The 21,648-nt window shown below is 40.0% G+C and overlaps 1 protein-coding gene across 1 annotated transcript; it reads left to right on the top strand.

The window, feature by feature from the left end:
* Positions 1–11,313: 11,313 nt before the first annotated feature.
* LOC135263875 (acidic leucine-rich nuclear phosphoprotein 32 family member E-like) lies at positions 11,314–20,045 on the top strand. Its single transcript, XM_064352335.1, has 7 exons — positions 11,314–11,499; positions 14,713–14,862; positions 15,149–15,271; positions 16,284–16,452; positions 16,699–16,835; positions 17,154–17,199; positions 18,001–20,045. The coding sequence occupies exons 1-7, from the start codon at positions 11,446–11,448 to the stop codon at positions 18,084–18,086; spliced, it is 765 nt and encodes a 254-aa protein (XP_064208405.1). The 5' UTR covers positions 11,314–11,445; the 3' UTR covers positions 18,087–20,045.
* Positions 20,046–21,648: the final 1,603 nt, after the last annotated feature.

Below are 21,648 nucleotides of genomic sequence, written 5' to 3'. Positions count from 1 at the left end.
TAAGATCCATTTTTAAATGGGCTCCTAAGTGTCTTGGTTGATCAATGTACTCACCATGAGTCCAACATGGTCCCTAGATTTAGAGGTTGAGTCTCATTTGTTGTTAGCAGGCAACAGTTGGAGGGCCATAATGGTAAGACACAACTTTGTCCCAGAAGGGGGTAGTGGAAGTTAAAGTCAACCAGGGCCCTGCAGCCAGCTTCTGCATTATTTCCCCTAATGTTGCTCCGGGTGCACACAGGCTATCACTTGATCAGCAAGAAGACACAGCGGTACTCTAATCGCCACTAGTTTTCAGCTGTAGTACTATGCAGAATTTAATCTGTAAAGCAGTCACTAGTTTACAAGCTACTGCTGCTGTGCTCCTTGTGTGGTCATGATTGACAATTGACAGATGTCGATCTGAGAGGAACTGTTGGCAATTGGGAAGAAAAATAAGCGTGTGTATATATATTTGCATTCTTCTCATACATTTACCCCTAAGGATGTCAGTGCTTATTGTTGGTCTGAGGGATACAAATGGCATCTCCTGCATTGTGATCTGAACACTTGCAAATTCAATAGAGTTATTCACATACCAGATATTTATACAGCCTGAGTTTTCCTGTCCATCTCATTTCCTGTCCATTACACATAGCCTAAGCGTGAGAGTATGGGACAGCCCGTTGTACTCTTAAGATCAGTCTGCTGTGCTGATAACTCTTTATCTGGCTTGCATAATTTTATTAATTAACAAAAGGACAATATCTATAAATATTGAGTTTTACTTTAAATAAATTGGTGAAAATCTGAAAAACCCTTTCAAATTCTTTAAAATGGCAAATGGCTATGGGGGCTCCTCCAAATCTCCCTCAACAATTAATGGCTAATTCTCAGCATACAGATAAATTATTGAATATTGTTTATCATTTGCATAAGCAAAAGTGGCCATACTGGACAGAACTTTAATCTCCTTTTAAATGCCGATGACACTCTTGCTAACTCCTTTGCTCCCACAAAAGGCAGCTTTTGGGTCTCTACAGGCTACTGTCTCTGGACTGATGTTGGATTTAAATAGCTTGCGAAATAGGGCTAGGGTTAGGGTTGGAATTAGGTTTATTCATTATTATTAGGGTTAGGGTTCGTTCACAAAAGAACACTCTTAGTCATTATAATTCCACACATCTGGAAAAAATTGAAGCTACCTATGCACATGTCTATTCTGGTAGGTGAGTTTGGGAAAACACAAGTCCTGTAGTTGGCCATCTCGTGAAGCACAATAGATTAACCTGTTTCAGTTGGAAACTAAATGGCTTTTTGATTTGTCACTGGGGATTTTGACAGGCCTCTTCAGAATTCTGTCCTCTGTCATATGTGAATTTAATCAGGAGTGGGGAGCCCTTGACAAAAGGGCCTAGACAATATTTTTGAACACACATTCTGTGGAACTTTCTCTTTGAGGGTTACCACTGCATCTTAGACTACAAAACCATCCTTTGTGTGTGCAACCCTTTGACGAGTCACAGCAGAACAGGTCATGTTCTTTTCTACTGGCATGACGAGTCAAGGGGCACACTAGCGGATGTTTATCACAGAATATTTTCACACCGCCTGGGCACATTTCCAGGAGTATTGTTCTCAAGCATACTTCCACACGCACGGTTGCAGTTTGTTGCACAGTAGTAGGAGCCAATTAATTTATTTTCTCTCTGTAGTAATTAATCAGAAGGTTTCCATTTGAATTGACTCTTGGAACTTTTAGCAATAACAATGGGAGGAACAAATGACAATAACTTAAGTGGTACAATGGAGTAATTGAGAGCATTTATTTTTCTCATCCTTTACCCTGATTTCACATTTCATCTATATTTTAAGATGACAAAGAATCTCATTTTGACAGGCAGTGTAATATTTTAAAGCCTCCTCTACAACCTGCATATTCACACAATCCAAATTTAGAAAGCTGTTACAATAACAATTTGTACAGTGAGTCAATTACATTTGACACACTGTACATTTTGACACACTATTGGTTATACAGTCAGAAATTAATGAAGTAAGATGTGCCTTGGAGTACATTTATTTTTACCAATTCACACTGATGACTGATAAGTCAGTGTTCATAATGGACAATTTGTCATATGATATGAGTGGGCTTACTTATGAACTTTTCCTGGTTACTGCTCCAACAGCTTTAAGATAGAGCATATTCAGTACATCTGTACTGTGAAATGCCTTTTTTCCCAGTGTTTTAATCTACATTATACTGCCATTTATTGAAAACTCATGGGAAACTGAACAAAAAATCCTTTGGATCGAGGCTATTAATCTTTAGCTTGCATATTGAATATGAGCCTTCTCACACTGAATATGAATTGAATATGAAATTTCTCACCAGGGGCATCAAGATCAGGCAGCAGTGTTTGTGACAACAGGTCACTGCAGTTATTACAGGCTTTAAAATCATCCATATTTTAGTAAACACCAGTACAAAAAAAGCAAATTTCATTCAAACTGTTATAAAAGAAGAGAACCATATAAATACATAAAGAAACGTTTCTGAAGGAAAATTTTTTTAGAAAGAGAAGCATTTCAGTATGATTTTTATTTATTTATTCAGAAAGATTTACCAAAGCTCATCTTATTGGGGTTCAAGTGTACTACTCTGATTCGGTAAAAAATAAAAATATAAAAAATTAAAAATACAAAAAGGTGAACTGTTTTAATTACATTCAAAATATTCTATCACAGGACACCAATTACATGTTTTCTGTGATTACTTGTTCAATAGGGTTCAATAGAAATTACAATATACACATTAATTAGATCACTGTTTAAAAGCAATTTTGCTGCCAGTGAAATTTGCCAAGGAAAGTCATTGACATTGAATACTTCCGGCCTTATCAGAACATTAAATCACTAAACCGCTTCTTAGGCAATTACATTACATTACATTACAGGCATTTGGCAGAGGCTCTTATCCAGAGCGACGTACAAAAAAGTGTATAACCATAACCAGGAACAAGTATGTCGAAAACCCTTGAGAGAAGTACCGGTCCAAGTGCAGGGAACAACCGCATAGTTCAACTTGGACCCTGAAGGTTAAACTGATTAACACTAACACAAACGAGAACAGCAACAATGCATTCTATGCAAAAATACAAGCAGTAGTTAAGACAGGTGCATTAACTAAGTCACCTACAAAACAGCTACCTAGTTACAACCCTAAACTTAGTCATTTAAGAGATTACAGGGAGGTAGGGAGGGATGGGGAGAGGTGCAGCCTGAAGAGGTGAGTCTTCAGTTGTCGCTTGAAGTGGGTCAGTGTCTCAGCTGTTCTGACCTCCACGGGGAGGTCATTCCACCATCGTGGGGCCAGAAAAGACAGGAGACGTGTTCGGGAAGCGCAGGTGCGAAGAGGAGGAGGTGCCAGGTGTCCTGAGGTAGCAGAACGGAGGGGTCTGGCTGGCATGTAGGGTTTGAATATCTTGTGGAGGTATGCTGGGGCTGATCCCTTGACTGCCTGGTATGATAGGACCAATGTTTTAAATTTGATGCGAGCTATAACAGGCAGCCAGTGGAGGGTAGTGAGCAGGGGAGTGACATGGGAGTGTCTGGGGAGGTTGAAGACCAATAAACCTTCTTTCATTTTGCCACATGCTGTATCTGCAAACTTTAAAAGGTCCATTACTCTCAGATCAATCACAATATGAGGGCCCCAGTGTATGGTGTGGAAGTACAAACACAAAATTCTATGAAAGGTTGTGTTGCAGACAAACCCACTCCCAAGATTGGAAAGGGGCTGAAAGGGGGGGGGGCTGGAAATCTTCCCAGGGTTGGACACCTACGAGGCAGCCAGTTTCCATATTTGCAGGAATGTGTCCAGAAAACATGGCTTTTAGGGAGTTACTGGCCCGAGGCAGATACCCCTCCTCAATTTAGCCAGCAGTCACTGTGATTTACATGAGCCTGACTGTCAGGACATTGAGGCTGCAGTCCTGAACCACCCTTATTAATGTTCCAGTTTGTCTCTGCTCCCTGTTTTTCTTCCTTCTCTGTAGCACTGTCTCTTAAAGATGTTTCTCTTAGGCTGTAGCTTATGCTGCTGTGACAGTATCCTGTGGGGAATATCTAGTCATATTTCATTAAAAGTTGTCAAGGAATTTTGATTTGAAGCTGGGAGACATGTTAAAGCCATACTGTCTGTGGAATTTTATACATTAAGATTTATACACGGATATAGTTTTTTTTTTACAGTTTACAGTTTAGGTCAGAAGGTTAAGGTATTTGGAAGTTTTGCAGTCTCATCCTCAAGTTACAGTTGTGAGATGTTAAAAATAATGGGGACAGCATATAGTCTGATAGTATTTATAAACTACAAATGTATGATTAACTCATTGACTGACCAATTTAAAAAATTTTAAACAACCTACTTGATTAATGTGCAAGGTATTTGAGAGAGTCTATGAAAGAGCTAAAAGAGACAAAGTTTGGTTTAGAATGTCCCACAAAAGCTGTATGTCAGTGAATATAAAACCGTGGTCCATTTTCAGTTTGCTGTAAATATACATTCAGTACTTTGCAGTTGTTATTCATGTTTTCACTGGTAAATCCACCTGCATTATGGGCCATGCAGCCTGGATAGCGTGAGACTTGACAACACAACTGGTGACAATCATGCTGCAAGCAAGAAGTAATTATACATAAAAGCAGAGTAATCAAAAACAGCAGGGGATTCACTCTCTCAATCAGTATGCAGTACATTTAGTCAATTTCCATAAGAGATAAGAGGGTAACAAGCAATGTTATTAAGGGAGTGGTCTGTGCATACAACAGTTTAGTGTAGTTCAGTCACTAGATAGTTAGATAAGGTTGATGGAATGAAGCAGGCTTCATCATGAGGTAAAATTGACATATTTCACTCACCCTGCAATCATGTATGACTATATAGCACTGCATGCTATTGGGCTAAGAGTAAGCATGTAAAAAGATGGCTATTGTGTTTCACTGGCAAAAAAAAATAAAATCTGCTTATGCTTCAACCACCTTAGCTTTGGGTGGACCTGCTAGTGTTTGTGGGATTGTCTAATATACCTTTGGCCCATCATAATTTCATATGTTGAAATACATCAGACTCATCTGAGGTAGATCCTACCAACACCTAAGTCAGGTTCAATGGGTATAAGGCACCTTTTTCACATTATTCAAATACATAACTGTTTTGGTGACTGTAGTATGTAGCATGTAGGAAAACCATGCCCCCATATTCTAATTTTAAAATGCTTGAATGCGTTTTAAAACCTCAGCTCTTTTTCCAAAAGGAGCCCAGTGGTCATCATAATATTGTATTGAGTCATGTTACGTCTGGGACTCTTCCTCTTGATAGCTTTATGATGAGGGCCCATTTGATGTCAACTATGTATAATCATGTGTTCCCCAGGCCGTTGTTCTTCTAAGGGACTTTTCAGGAGTTCCTATATGAACTTCCAGGCCTGTTAATGAGGGAAGCATTTACTCATCAATCCCATAATTCCATGTGTTGGGCAGGCCTTCAGTTGAGTGTCATTGTGCCTTGGGGTAACCCTTAAAGAGTTGTGAAAAGAATTTATCCCTGTAGGATAAATGCCTTTCTTATGTGCACTGCCTCTCTGTCTGCTTGTAGCCTACATCTGTATCAATTCAGGAAATGGGAGTTACGGTATGGTGTGGTGCAGGGGCCAGAAATGGCCGGAGAGAGGAGCATCGAAGATGACAGACATCGAATAAGAACAGGAATTCAGTAGTTACTTTTCTTATGATATCAGGATCTGAAATTATTATTTACAGGGGTTCATGGAGCGCAAGATGAATTAAACAGTGTTGGCTGTCAACACTGCATAAATAAAGGTGGTTCAGGCTGAGAAACGTATTGAAGCAAGTCAGAGATGTCAGCTGCTTATCATATAGCACTGCATGCACCACCACAATACTGTATTATTGTGGTCCGACAGAATTACTGAATTATAGTTTATTCTACCACATGTTTTGCATAGGAACCCACCAGCATAAATGTGTACAGCAGAGACCTATATTCAAATAAAAAAATTTTGAATGCTACATGAACTTTGAAGTGCGCTTGCTTAACCAAATTTTCAGTGGAGCAAAGCAAATGAGGAAATCCAGGGAGCACCGTGTCAATGTTTAATGTATCTGAACCCTTGACCCTGTTGTCCTCCCGAGAGAAGGACCACAACATGAACTCTGCATTGTAGCCTGATAGAGCAGTCCTCTGGGGCTGTGGCATCAGTCCTGTGGATGCAGCTGGTTGCCCCCGCTCCACATCCCTGTCAAATAGGCCCTGTGCCGCTGAACACAAAAATCCCAATAACATCAAGTCCCCAATGATGTCAAGATTCACACCTTACAATTCTCACTACATCAACACTTCAAGGCCTCATTAAACCAAGGCCTTGATTAAGCTTTTAGCTGGCTTGTTAAAGAGAATATATAGAAACTGTCCTCTGTTTCTCAGTGTGGGCAGGAAGCCCATGAAGTGATGAATTGATAAAGCTGGCACTGTGCCTGAATGCCCTTAGCCCACTGTGGGGGGGGTTAGACACAGCGGAAGTTTGATAGCGAATGGGACCAGGCAGTTGATAGTTCAAGAGAATAAGAAACAGGGAACCCTGCAGTTTGTCTTGTGGTATGTGTATCTGTGTGTGTGTGTGGGTGGTGGTGGGGGGGGCATCTAGTTTTCAGATTAGCTTCAGGTTAAGTGCCATTAGTTTTCTGAGAATAGCCCTAACACAAACTAACTTTATATATACAAACACACAGGAAGAAAAAAAAAACTCTGGAAGAACTGAGAATTCCCCATTCGGTTTCCATATTAATCACCCTCCTTGAAGAGACGGGGATATTACAGCAATGGAGGTTTCTGGGAAACTGAGAGGTGGGGTCACAGTGAGGCCAAATGCCAGGAAACTGCAGTACATGTTAGGAATCATAAATGTGTCAACATTTGGACAAGAGACAAGGCCCAGGAATATCATACCAAATAGCACAATAGTTTCTGAGATCAGATTCTATACCCCCCATGATTGCTTTAACATCCCAAAAGGCAGTGCTGAGACAACGGCAGGAAACATGAAAAGTAAATGGTTTGGTTGTGAATTTAGTTTCCCCATTTTGCAGCACTGCACAATGAACTGCACCGAATAAACATGACATTAGTCTAGCACTATTTCTCAAAAGTACCTTTTTTTAAGTCATTACAAACAAATATTATTGTTACCGATTGTAAAATTCATATTTTCCCCAAACATGTATTGATAAGTGAGTTATTACAACAAATAAATACATCCACTATCCTACTTCTTTGTTACAATACTGATCACAATGGTGAACTCAGGGATGTAAACCATGAAAATTACTAACATCATTCTACTTAATTCTTTTACACAATCTCTGATCTAATTATTATCAGCTGTGTTATTACTTGGTGTAAAGAGCACACAATCACACACACACACACACACACGTACACACGGCCAGTTTTTTGGTAAAATATGTGTAAGTACTGGACATAAAGGAGCTTGGTTTACTGCTCCTTCATGTCTGAACATACCTGACTTTCCATACCTATGAAACATGACTCCTCGCTTTCCTACATGTTTTCATTCCTTAAGTCAGCCACTACCCTTCTTTGAAGCACATCAGCATGCAAATTGAGTAGTCTGTGCCTCCTGTTGATCCTGCCCTCCCCCTCATGCTGTGATTGGTTTAACGAGCAAGGAAATGTATTCCGTTAAAGATATTTGCAAGACAAAATTAAATTTAACGTAAGAACTGAAAACCATTTAGTAGTACTTTGCAAAGGCTAACCTAAGTTTGACTGGCACAGTGTAAAGAAATTCAATGAAGCATAATCATTGAGCTTCAATATCGAGGCCCTGATTAAGAAGAGATTATATTATTTGTTAAAGAGAGACAAAAATATGGTGAAAGCTTATACAATTACAGAAACAAGGCTTTATTGGGTAAACTTTATTGTAAACTGCTCTGGATTAGACTGTCTTCTTAATACCTAAATACATTACTTTATACATTGTGGCGTTTATGAGGCACTGCAATCCTATCCTGCAGTGGTGCCTAACTATTCCTATTCGGTTCATTAATTGAGTACTTTGTTTGAAACAGAATGATACTTTAAAACATAATGCAAAGTACATTGTAGTAGGCTAGCCAACTGCATTGAAAATCCAATTTAAAAAAGGTGTCCATGACAAACATTTTAAATGACTTAATTTCACCAGGTGCTTGCCAATTAACTATGTTTGCACGGAGATCAGTCGTCTTATCCAGGTAATTCAAATGCCACACCCCCCTGTGAAGTCCACAACATTAACCTCTCTCCATTTTATGCATAATGACCCTCTGTGAGGCAGCTATATGAGGTAGGCCAGGACATACACTGTCCTAGAGAGAACATTCTGGCCCTGTTCAGACCTGTACTTTGTATCCAGATATATCCAGATTGTGTCTAGATTAAGTCGAGACGAATGTCAGTTCACACCTGGCATCAGAATGTGTCTCCACATGCGTCTCGAGTGACCACTTGTGATCGGATCACCCAAGATGCATTTTAATGCCAGGTCTGAACAGGGCCTAAGTCTCCAAGCAGCCTGCGTAATGCTACCTGGATGTCTAACCGTGCTGTTGACGAACAAAGATCCACCTTGAACCCATCTGCAGATATCTGTAATTAAACAGAAAATGCTTCCTAGTAACAGCAAATAATAGTTTGTCCTCAAATTCCATTTGATTTTGCAAAAAAAAAAAAAAAAAAAAAATTAGAATATTAATGAAAGTTAAAGCAACCAAGTGAATTGTAGATTTTTGACGGGGTAATTGACATCTAATTAGATCGAAACAACTCAAGTATCAATCAGAATCAAATGTTCTGAAACTGTCCAGAGTGAATGTGTGATATTTAATATCAGTCACAATAGTAGAATATTGAGAACAGGGAAAAGTGATTCAATGTTCCAATGGCCTGCTGTAGGATCTGTCCTTTCCAACCTGTTTTGTTGCTTGCTCTTCGGAGTGAGTGCTAGAATGGTGACCTGGGCTAACACTCCCTCTAGTGTTCTCTATGTCGAACAAAGACATTATTGGGTGGATGAGCCATTGAGTGGGATTTCAGGAATCCCGCTCCATGTGGATTTTCACCTTGTGTTGCCTGTCACCTGGTGGCCATTGCACATTTTGCACTCAGGAATAGTATAGGACTCCATCTACCTTCAGGCATCCTTCTCACATGAAATGACACAATATTAAAAATATTGAAGAATGTGTACTGTTGAACATAATTTCAGATTCACATGTTTGATACTAAACTCAAACTCTCTGCATTTAAATTTTATTGAAATGCTATTAATAATTACATTTTTAAAAATGTGGACATTTCAGTTCTCATAACATCCTTGGCACACCTTACTTACCTTACACACCGGAACTCTGCAATTGCCATTCCCAATGCCTCCACCATTCTTGCCAAAAAATAAAAAAATAATCAACAATAATCAACAAATAAATACAAAAATACAAAAGAATGAAATACAGGGTTTTAAAGACTTCATTCTAAAGATAATAGTTAAACATCAGTGGCTTTCTGGTTAACATTTGCATTGGCCGATCATAAATCGAAATTAAAGCTCCTGAATAGAGGCATACTTATGATTAATGGTCATTTAACTTAGCCTTTTTTATGTTCCCAAAAGTTTTTATGGATGAAATAACATTTAGTCCTTGTTCTAAAGGGATGCAACTTCAGAGTCCTTGTCTTCTCCTGTATCCAGTCTTACTTATGCAACCTCTTATTTGCCATCCTGCAAGACAGGATCAATCTCTCCAATACGAGTTACTGAAAATAATATGCAATTTGAGCAGTACTGTTACTGATACAACTGGTTTTATCCATCTTTCACTTTACCCTGCAATGGCTAGTTTGCTTTCTTAGTCTATGAAATACAAAGATTTGTTACATGCTGTAATGCATTACCAGAACTAGATATTAATTCAATATATTGCACAATTCAATAGGGTATCAGTAGCAAATACATGAATTTAATACCTTTAAAGGTATACATGCATCTATGTAAACAGTAAAAGACTACACGAAATGGAAGTTTCCATTGTGAATTTGGTCACTGAACAGAAACTAGGCTAGTGTATTGCACCTGGTGGTCACCTTGGGGTACTACATTTAAATTATGTATTGATTTTCAGCAAACCACTTCCATTAAAATAAATAATCGAGACAAAGAAACCGTTAATCTGACACGTCAAATTTAAAATAAAATAAATATCCTTTATTATCCCCGACAAATTCAATGTACCCGAGGAGAACGCCCACACCTACTCGCTGCACCGGATTCTTTAGATCAAGGGCTGTCCCATCTTATTTGAAAGGGCCGGTGTGGGTGCAGGTATATGTTTTAGCCCAGTACTACGACACTTGATTCCACTAATTACCGAATCATAGTCTTCAATCAAGACCTCGATAAGCTGAATAGCGTGTCTTGGTGCTGGGCTATAAAAAATAAATAAACTGTACCCACTGCATCCTTTTCGCGTGAACAGCCCTCCTTTACATTTTCGATTACGTATAAAAACAAATGCTAAATGCTGACTTCTGTGCAAGTTCACGTGCAGTCATGTGGGATACCATGGACCCATACGAGCCGTCCAGCATCATTTTAGCCAGAACAGATGGTGCCGATTGATTTCCCGTTTAAAACCTCACCCCGCCCTGCAAGCGTTGCTTCACGGGCAGCCATTTTGTCCGTTTAGGATACTGAATTACACCGAACGGTGGGGCAAAGCAGTCTCTCGAGGTTTCGCCTTTAATTCGCAATTGATTTGAAGAACGGAATATGAGTCTATATAATGCTCTGGAAGAATGATACAGCCCATTTATTTCATAGCCCTATAATCTCTCCAACAGCAGTCCGTTCTTGTATCCAGTTTCCACAACTGAGCTAAATGGTGAAAAAGAATAAAGGGGTGTTTCATTTCAACGGCAGTTCGTGTGCAAAGGCGCCAATAAGAACAAAGGGTAGGCGGACTTAAAGTTTAAAAAAGGGATAATGACAGCCTGCCTGACTAATCTAAATATACTGCGTGAGTAATTTTAGCCAATGGCTACACTAGTCTTGCAAGATTATGTTGATCAGAGTGATCTTCGTGAATGGCACGTAGTTTCTCCAATAAAATTAGAAAAAAAGGAAATTATCCAATACCGAAACAAAGGGGCGTAACTTGTGAGAGGGGGCTGGGTACGAGGTATCATGGAGGCTCAGTTAACGAGTAGCAGCCATTGATGAAAGCCGAGGTATAGGGCTGGGCACTGGAGTTTCGGCAATTTTTTTAATTTACATTTTTTTTCTCGTTTGAAACTTTTGTATTTATTTATACCTTTTAGAAATGGAGATGAAGAAGAGAATCAGTTTAGAGTTGAGGAACAGGACTCCAGTTGAGGTATGAATAACGTTTTTATTTATTTATTTTGTAGGAATTGAGAGGTGGTGGTGTTGGCTAGCAGCTCGTAGATGTGAGATGGTTATCAATAGTGAGCAAGGTAGCCACGGTAGACCACATGGGTACTCCGAGGATGTGAGCGATATTGAACTTACAAGTTGCGAAGTACTCGATAGCTGAAAATGCATAGAGGCTCGTCTGTTGGCTAATGTTAGCTATATTTTGATCATATTTCGATTAAATAACTCTCCGTAATGGCGATGGCGTGGTTTAACTGAGAAGATCACAAGGTCCGATGGTGTATAAATCTGCGATGTTAAATTGGACATGACCCTTCCCCTTCTGCACTATTCACTTTAAGCGTTTAAGCTGCCATGGAATCTGTACAAGTCAATTTTTTCAAAATTCTTGGTCCGAGTTATCTTGTTTGCTAAGTTTGGCTCGTTACAGTAGCCGCTAATATCAGTCACCCCTTTGAGGCGTTTTGAAATTCGTCCGGGTTCTGCAAGAGTCTTAACTCGCGTTTAACTCTTTAAGTGGCGTCTGTATCATGGTTTTAGCCGCGCTGTCTAACTTTGCTATTACACGTCGCCCGTGCTCTTGTCGGATTTCAACCAAAACTTGATTCCAAGAAAACATCGACCTAGCTAGCAAACGGAGTAACGTTAGATAACAAGTTTACGATCCAGAACGATGTCAAGTTTCGTTCTTTGAACATGCATAACATAAGACGATAGCTGTCTTGCGACGTTGTCTAGCAGCACAAGTGATTTAATAGGAGTGCGAAGTTAACATTATCATGTTATTATTATCGATGTGTTGCCTAGTTAAACGAACACTAATTAGCCCCGTGCGACCGAATGTAGCTAACATTATTCTGCGGCGTGTCTGTCAATATGAAGCCCCACGACACTCTTGTTTAAATGTCTGTTTACAAATGCGTTTTCGAAAATATTAAGTTATGCAGGCTGGTGAACTGTGGTTTTGATTTAAAAATAATAATGGCAATAATTCAGATTATTATGGAATTAATGTACACCGAGCCAACACTGGCTACATTCGGTAGCTCGCTAACTAATGTGAAAGGGTGGGGGAGGCAACACTGTTTGTCCTCCCTCGTAAGGTCTAGAATGGCTAAGTCGTATGGAGGAAGGCATTTTGTTGCAGTGTTCAGATACTCGCTAGCCATATAAATAGCTGCCTGTGCTTCGACGAAGCTGCTTCCTTTCTATCATTGGCAATGTTAATCGGCTGCATTTAATACTTGTATTACATTTGGCTTTTTAGTTTATAGTTTCTCATTCGAGGCGAGTTAGTTGCTACCTAACAGCGGTCTACGGTAACAACCAAGGCTTTGGGGACTTGAGTGCATTGGTGATCATTCATTCATTTAGCGAATTAGACAAATGTCCCCCAGTGTCTTTCCTCTCCACCTCCACCCAAGAGCAAGACTGCCTAGTTGGTTACAGTAACGCTATGTTTGGCGGGGTGATCCCGCCAAGAAACGAGCTAACCAGCTAAATAAGAACGTGTTTCGTTTCGCAAACGACCTACCCTAAGCATTGATTAAAGTGGCACTGGTTCTCATTTTTTTACTTTGATCGAATGACTCCGTTATTTTTTCTAATCTAATATGAAATGAAGGACTCCGGCAGATGGCCATGGTGGTCCCGACCCCCTTCCCCCGGCCTTGGATTATCGCCCCAACCCTCCTTACCGACCTTGCGCTGTATGTAGCTAGCTGGCTAGCTGTCGTTATAACATATTGGCCTAATTCAGTCGTTAGCGACGATTCCACCATTCTTCTCACTGAATCATACTGCATTAAACCTTGATCTGTGCGGAACCACCATCACCTAAACAATTCTGATCATTTCGAAGCTTTGTGCGTCTCTTAATTATTACTACTAGATGGTATTTTGTGCAGAAATGCCGCAAGTATATGCCATTGCCGATTGTGTATCCCCGCGCGCGCGTGAGAGAGAAAAACTAACTGTTTATGTTCTTGACCCCTACGTGACCCACATTTAGAGAACCAACGTTTGTATATCCAAAAATTAGTCTGCCGGCGCGATTTTTAGCTTTAACATTACGAAGATGAGCACTCTTAAGTCATGACATGACGAGTATTGATGGACGTTCAAATAGAAAGACAGCGCATCAGAAGTATTTAACCCGCCATACATTTGTTTGTTTTCATGCAAATCACAGTCGCCTTGTTAGCAACATTGTTTAGTGTGTTATCAGGTACACTCCCGATGGATTTCATCTTTCACTGAAATTGAAAAAACGCAAGATGTCACAATCAAAGTATTAGCCATGCACGTGTGTACAGTATAAAACTGGCAGATGAAAAATTGGACAAATAAGTAGTTAGTAAACATATTGCGCACAGTACCGTTTATTTTCTCATACTTTTTCCTGATATGATGCCATACCTAAAAATATTCAACGGAATACTCTGCGGTGTTTCGAAAACAGACAAGAGTGCCACCCACAAATGCAGACTGCGTTAGCCCTTTCACATCAAAACGAGAGGCATCCTTACTTTGGCCGCCAAATGGCGCTCTAGGCTTTAGTACTGAACGATTGGAAATGGTCTTTTAATTGTTCTTGCAGAACTGCAAACTATGAACCCAGAAGTGATCACAATTGCACTTTGTTATAATTGCCTAAGGATGTTATGTTTTGGTTTTTTCCCCCTTTATATTTGATATGTGTAAGATACGTTTTGCCGACATTACTTAGTCTTAGAATGAGCTCACTCACTCACACTTATCCATTCATATTTAATCATATTTGCCTTCATTTTTTGGATCCTACATTTTCAGGAGGTAGATTGAAGTTTAAATTTGTCGACTCAGTAGACATTACTCGTATCGTCCGCTCAGGGGCACCACCAGGGATTCTGGGCTCCATGAAAAGAGCTCACTTTTGGCCCCCTCCACCCCAGAAAATCCTGTGTTCTAATATTTTTTCTGCGGGTCCCTGTCAGCTACGTATATGCTACAGGCCTAATTTTCTTTGTGTTATAAAAAAAAATCAACTAGTGTGATCAAAATCAACAGGAACCATCCTTGATGATTAAAAGGAAAATATTTTTCAGTACTTCTTTGAATTTTTCTGTTGAGTCTTCCAGGCTCAAATTATGTTTAGTGATGCTGGTAATTGAAAGTTAGCAGTGTTTAAATAGGATAAATCATGCACCCACAGGTGGCCGAGTTGGTGGTAGACAACTGTCGCTCGAGCGATGGAGAGGTGGAGGGCCTGACAGACGACTTCAAGGAGCTGGAGTTTCTCAGTATGGTCAACGTGGGCCTGACTTCCCTGGCCAAGCTGCCCTCTCTGCCAAAGCTGCGCAAGGTACAAGAACTGGAGCCCAAATGGCTCCGCATTGGCTCGGTCGGGCCAGCTGTAATTCACTGCAAACGAGTTGAAATAAAGCCAGATCCTCTCCAACTATCAGCAGGAATCTTTTTACTTTCTTGAACTGTAAGGTAAAAATGGATGGCATTAGAAAGGTAGTATTTTGTCATAATTGTGTATTGCCTTTAAACCTTGACCTGTTCAAAACGAGATGTCCTCCCGAACTGTTTATTTAAAATTTTTATTTATTTTTGAAAATAATTCAACCTCTTTCATGTTCCAGTTGGAGCTCAGTGACAACAACATCTCAGGAGGTCTGGAGACGCTGTCGGAGAAGTGTCCCAACCTGACATACCTGAACCTGAGCGGCAACAAGATCAAGGAGCTCAGCACAGTGGAAGCGCTGGTAAGGCGGCTGTCTGGCTTCTGGAGGGGCTGCTAATATTATACTTAGCAGCACTAGGGCTCTCTGCTCTCTGTGTTGCCTGCAACTGCTACAGCAGCATCTTCAAAGGTGTGAAATCACTTCAGAGTATTTTAGGATTGTAGCAACTGCATTTTCTTACCCAAAAGTTTGATTCATAGTTCCCCTATTAGGCCGGGGTCAAATACGTGTTTCTGAAATGCTTTAACTCTTTAGATTCTGGTAGAACATGAGCACTCCTGAAAATTTCAGAATTTTGAACAAAACATTTTACTATCCAAGATGTATAGTGTAATAAATTTAGTTCTTAATAATGGAGGAAATAGACATTTATTTTAAAATTTTTGGTAATCTGCAGTAAGTTTACTTGAAATTGCAATAAAGTAAGATTTATTCACGACTCTATGCAACTGTAGTACTTCTAAGTGTTCTATTAAATTTATACATGTTTAATTTTGTATTGGGAAGTGAAACTACATTCCTTTTTCGTAATGGCATAAATAAACTAGAAACACTGGATTTAACAGTCCTCAAGGATTATATATTTTTATTTGTTCGGCATGCTCTTACTCTCACCCTGTCCCCCTTTTGTCACCAAGTGAACCATAAAGTTATGATCTTATTTACATCATTGAACTGTCTGCAGCAGCAGGTTGATTGGATGGATGACTCAACACTAGCCCCTGAGCACTGTAGTTCAGTACATTTCAGTAACTGGTTCTGCAGGGCTCGAACACATCCATACTATGCTGTCGACAGGAATCTTTGCGGTCGCACTGCAGAATACATTTGAGGTGAACGAATACACAGGTGTTATATCGGCTTAACATACCCTCCTCAGCGATAGGATGTTGGTGTTCGCCCATGCTGGAGTCACAGTCTTGAGTATGTTGCCTGTTCCAGTCACCATTTGTATTTGTATGAGGTTTCTTCTTGTGATGCGGACCACATTGCCAGTGGTGAGCACCAGTACCAATTGGGTCTCTTGTTGTAGCAAAACCTGAAAAACCTGAAGAGTCTGGACTTGTTCAACTGCGAGATCACCACTCTGGAGGAGTACCGGGAGAGCATCTTCGAGCTGCTGCCTCAGGTCACCTACCTGGATGGCTTTGACCAGGAGGACAACGAGGCGCCGGACTCTGAGGCTGATGGTGATGACGAAGGTAAGGAAGAGCTTGCTGGGAATAGCCTTCATGATGGATATGCCTTGTGTGGCCGTGTGTTTTTCAGCTTTCTCTGTCTGCCATGGCTTTAGTGGTTAAGGTGCTATGCAGTATATCTTTCACCACCCCGCTTAAAGTAAATTGCGAGGCTGGCTTATTTGCACATTGATTATATTTAACTCTTGATCGCTTCTTTTTTTTTTTCTTCTTCTTTTTGTTTTTTTTGTTTGAATGTATCATTTTCAGATGATGATGATGATGATGAGGAAGGAGCAGGCCCCACAGGAGACTGTGAAGATGACGACGAAGATGATGACGACGATGAGGGCTCGGAGGGTGGTGATGAGGTTGGGCTGTCTTACCTCATGAAGGAGGGGATCCAGGTAGAGTAAAATTTCATCTAGCCATAATGCATGATTAGCTTTTGCTTACAGCCTGAGTATCATAGCTTGGTAATGGTTTTAGAATTCTTTGAGTGTTGCATTTGGTCTCAAGTCTTTCCTGACTTAACTTTTATTTTTATTTAAAGCAGACTGTCTTCCTTTATGTATCGCCATTGTCTGATTATTAAAGGTGTAATTTATCCACACTCTGTCTGCTAATGTAATAACGATTATCAATGGTGAGGTGCTGAGGTAGATGAGACTGCCATCTTTGTAGACTGACAGTTGACCAGTTGTCTGTTTCCTGGATTGCCCTAGGATGAAGAGGATGATGATGACTACGTAGAGGAGGAAGAGGACGAAGGTAAGCGTTTTGACACTTAATAAATTTGGTTCACTTTAGGATGGACTGCCTGCGCAAGCTGCAATGAAATGGTATGCAGTATTTTGATGAGAAATTACACCTTTGCTTGGTGTTATGGAGATGGATTAAGGCTAGAAAAGATGTCAAGGTACAAATCTGGCTTCCCTGCCTCATTTCATAGCATTTATATTCTTTGTGTGATGATATTGTTCCCATATGGCTCAGTCTGACACCATTTTGTTAAGAAAGCAGGCTTTGATGGGAGCCTCTGCTTTGTTGTTGGCATACTGACTGCGAGTCTCCTGCAGTGGGATGCTGTTAACTGCATCTTCCCAGGGTTAGGCTGGGTTTAAAGTCAACCAGTGATCGTTTGGTTTCTTCTGCATTTGATCGTTCAGCAGTATATCGGCCTGGCACCTGCAGGTTTGCAGTCATCAGTGTGAATATTGTCTCTACTTGGTGCCAACTTTTCTGTAGTACAATTTAAACAGTTGGAGGCCTAGATAAGGCCTCCAACTGTTTAAAGGAGCAGTGCAGCTGAATCCTGCTTTGATGCAGAGTTTAGAAGAGACAGCCATGAGGCATAGTGGCTAATTACAAATTTGTGAGGAGGTATGTTTGGGTTGCGGGGGTTTAAAATGTTTTGCTTGGTGTACATTAATCTTACTTGCTATCAAGTTATTTGTGACTGGTGTGCTGGAATTAAATTTAGGCTAGCAGTTGAAATGATCCATGACCCGTGGCGCATCATTGAATAACTTTGAAAGAATGGTGTGAGAACCCTGTCTCCTTCCTCTGCAGATGAAGATGGGGCTGCAGCCCATGGAGAGAAGCGAAAACGAGACCCCGAAGATGAGGGAGAGGATGACGACGAAGACGACGACTAGCCCTGCCCGAACCCAAACACGGGATCCAGAACTAAGCTGTAGAACAACGGGGGGAAAGTGTGATTTTCAGATTCAGTTCTTTGTTATACCATAGATATCACTGTAGAAGCTGTGTTTCTTTTTATATATAAATGTATATTACACAAGAAAGGAAAGGTTTTAACAATTCATTTGTAATCATTCCAAGTTTTTTTTTTCCCCCCGCTATTGTCTTGTTAATGAGGGGTGCGAGGGGAATGGGTGTAGCGTTCATTAAAATCTGTGAGCCAAGGGCTAGTTGCCTGCAGACGGCTAAATTGGGTTCACTTGAAATCAGACGTGCACGATCAGTTAAGAACTGTATGCCTTGTTCCAAATTTGCGTCTTGCGCCGCTCACATAATGGTGGCTATGGTGTTGTCATCTTGTTGTTAGCTATCTGTGTGACTTTCCTAAAACCTTAGTAATCTAGAGTAAAACTTCTGCTTCTACTTGTCTGGGTTCTACTAAGGTTGGTGTGAATGCAGTGTCTGCCAACAAAACAGGCCAGATATTATTTGATAAGTGCAGCAACATTTGACTAGTGAAATGCTGACCTTGGAACATACCCAGAAATTTGCCTGAAACTGGTTACCCTGTGCTGTTTTGTGGGGTTGCGATTTCCCAGTGCTTTTGTATAGGATAGGACTTTTATCTTAGTGTGTCCCTTCATGAACCTCATATATTAGTCCAACCACAGTTGAAGAGTCCTCATGAGTTATCATTGGTGTGTGTGTGGCATTATAGGGAGGTACTGGAAAGTAATTTTTATTTTATTTTATTCTAATGCTAGTGTTGGTCCTGGAGACACAATGGGTACATTTACACGGACACATATTCCTATATTCCGAATAAGACGATATCCCGAATAAGTGTAAACAACATATTCTGATGAAAGGCCTTATTTTGAATATGGCATATTTTGATTAAGATGTGGCATATGGCGATATTATTCGGGTTATTGGAGCACTATTGGTCATGTATATTTTTTTGAATATCCATTTCTATCGGGGTGTTTTCACAACAGTTTGCAACACATACGGCCTGAGGGTGTTGTTTACGGTCAGCCCTGCTGTTACTAGGCTACCCATGGTTTTTTAATATGAGCCAACCCGCTTGTAGTTTGCAGGGTGCACGGATGGAAGGCCCTGCAAAAAACGAAACAACATTTTTCGATGGCGGGAAAATTTTCTACTTAAAAATGTTTTTTAAAGGTAAACAAAAGAATAAGGGATGTAACGTTACATGACCATTTTACATTTGATCAAACTGCACGGCTACAGGTAAACAGGAATATTGAAAACATTTGTTTATCAGTAACCGTGTAAACCGCTTATTTGGAATATTGTTTTATTCAGAATAATGGCAATAACCAGAATAGTGTGTGCATGTAAATGTAGTCAGTGTTGCATGGGGTTTAAGGTCAATGAAAACCTTGAGATAATGACCTGAACATGTTCATTCCAACCATTTGTCTCCATTCAAAAGCTCAGGTGGACCAGATTTAAGGGTCTTGCAGATCTCCAGGGGCCTAACCGGTCATCTCACCATGTCTGAAATCATGTACCATTCACTTCTGTCAAGCTGTGGACAAAAACGAGCTTTTCCATTTTTTTAAAAAGTATTTTACTGAGCAAGAAGTTTAATCATGTTTGTATTGCAATATGTATATAGTATCTGTTCCAACTCTTTGTATCTCCTGCGTAGATGGTGTTTTTGTTTTTTTTGGTTTTTTTTTGTTTGTTTTTTTGGGGGGAAGGGGATCATATTTGGTCCTTTTTTTAAATGTATACAAAGCACAGGTCAGGAGGTAAAGATTCAAGTCCATGACACAATAGTTTTTATTTTCTGTCCTCTGCTGTTGTGACAGTTCTGTGTTTGGTGTTTGTGTGCAGTAAACTTCTAGAGTGTTTTTAAAATAAAAAGGAAAGTTGTTTAAAAATGTTTTAACCTGTGTTTTATTGTGCTAGTTTATCAATAATGAAGCAGGTTCCGCATATTAATTAGGGAAGTCTTTGATTAAGTGCTTGACCAGGTGCTTTTGTGTTGCTTTGTTTTTTTACAACCTTAAGCCTGTTTCACTTTTCAGGTTCTTTGATATTACAATTCTAGTGTAAATATTTGATTGGCTTATAGGTTTGTGTGCAATGAAGATTGCTGGCTTTACAGTGGCTGGTATTGGCACACTATTCTTCATTGCACATACAAACTGTGTACACGGACTAATCAAAAACACAATAAAACTGAAATAATCCTTTCTTTTTCTTTTTTTTTTCTTTTTTTAAGGGGGCCAAGTACCAAGGGTGCCAAGGGTAGGACTAATATCAATATCGTTTTTGATAGGATTATTTGGCAGCCCCAGCACCAAGGATGCATTGGAACATTATTGTTTTTGCTACGATTATTTGGGGCCCCAGCACCAAGGATGCGTAGGACCCTTATTTTCTTTGCTAGAATTATTAGGGGCCAGGCCTCATGGATGTGTAGGACCCTCATTGTCTTTGCCAGAATTATTAGGGGCTTCTAATAATGCGTAGGGCCCTTATTGTTTTTGCTAGTCGTCTTGTTATTGTTCCAAAGCTCGCTAAATTTTCGCCGCTTTCCCATGCTCGGAAGCTCACGAAATTCAGCAGGCATGTCCGGTATGGCAGTCAATTTATTATGCATGGCAGCCATGCAACTGACACTCTGTGCCACCTGCAAAATTGCAAAAATAATTACTGCCATCCTGTTTCACCTACATGGTCCAAATTATTAATACATTCAAGATGGTGGCTAGAGGACAATGCTGAATTATTTGTAGCAATGCTGAATTCTTAGTTCAGTGCCTCCTCACCCTGAACAAATTACCTCATAGGACCCATAACATCTGCCATATTGGATTTTCTTTTGTCATTTAGAATTTTTTGAAAAATATTTTTTGTTTCTCGCATTTGTCCTATAAAACACTGAAAAGGCTATGGCATTTCATAAAATACTTAAATGTTTAGAGGATCATATTGTTAAAAGACAAATGATTTTCTAGCAGCTAATTAACTTGGGAACACTTCCATGTTAATTAGCTACTACTATTTCCATGGAAAGCATGCACAATATGCTGTAAGTGCAGAGATTACTGCTGCAAAAACTGTTGACTTGTTTTATTTTCTATGCAAGTCAACTTTTGTAAACATAAAGAGATATGCCATGAATAAGATGGCCTGTGGCTAGCAGTCGATGAGTCAGAACAGCCCCCCCCCCCCCCCACACACACACACAACACTGCACATTTATGTCTCCTCACAGCACAGTTAAAGCACCATCTCCTCACAGCACAGTTACTGCATAATCTACTCACAGCACAGTTACTGCACCATCTCCTTATAGCACAGTTACAGCACAATCTCCTCACAGCACAGTTACTGCACCATCTCCTTATAGCACAGTTACTGCATAATCTACTCACAGCACAGTTACACTACAATCTCCTTACAACACAGTTAATGCATAATCTACTCACAGCACAGTTACAGCACAATCTCCTTACAACACAGTTACTGCATAAT

Source organism: Anguilla rostrata, chromosome 1 (assembly GCF_018555375.3).
Source record: "Anguilla rostrata isolate EN2019 chromosome 1, ASM1855537v3, whole genome shotgun sequence".
Lineage (NCBI taxonomy): Eukaryota > Metazoa > Chordata > Actinopteri > Anguilliformes > Anguillidae > Anguilla > Anguilla rostrata.
Note: the sequence above shows the minus strand (reverse complement) of the source record. Positions and strands in the feature narration are given on the sequence as shown.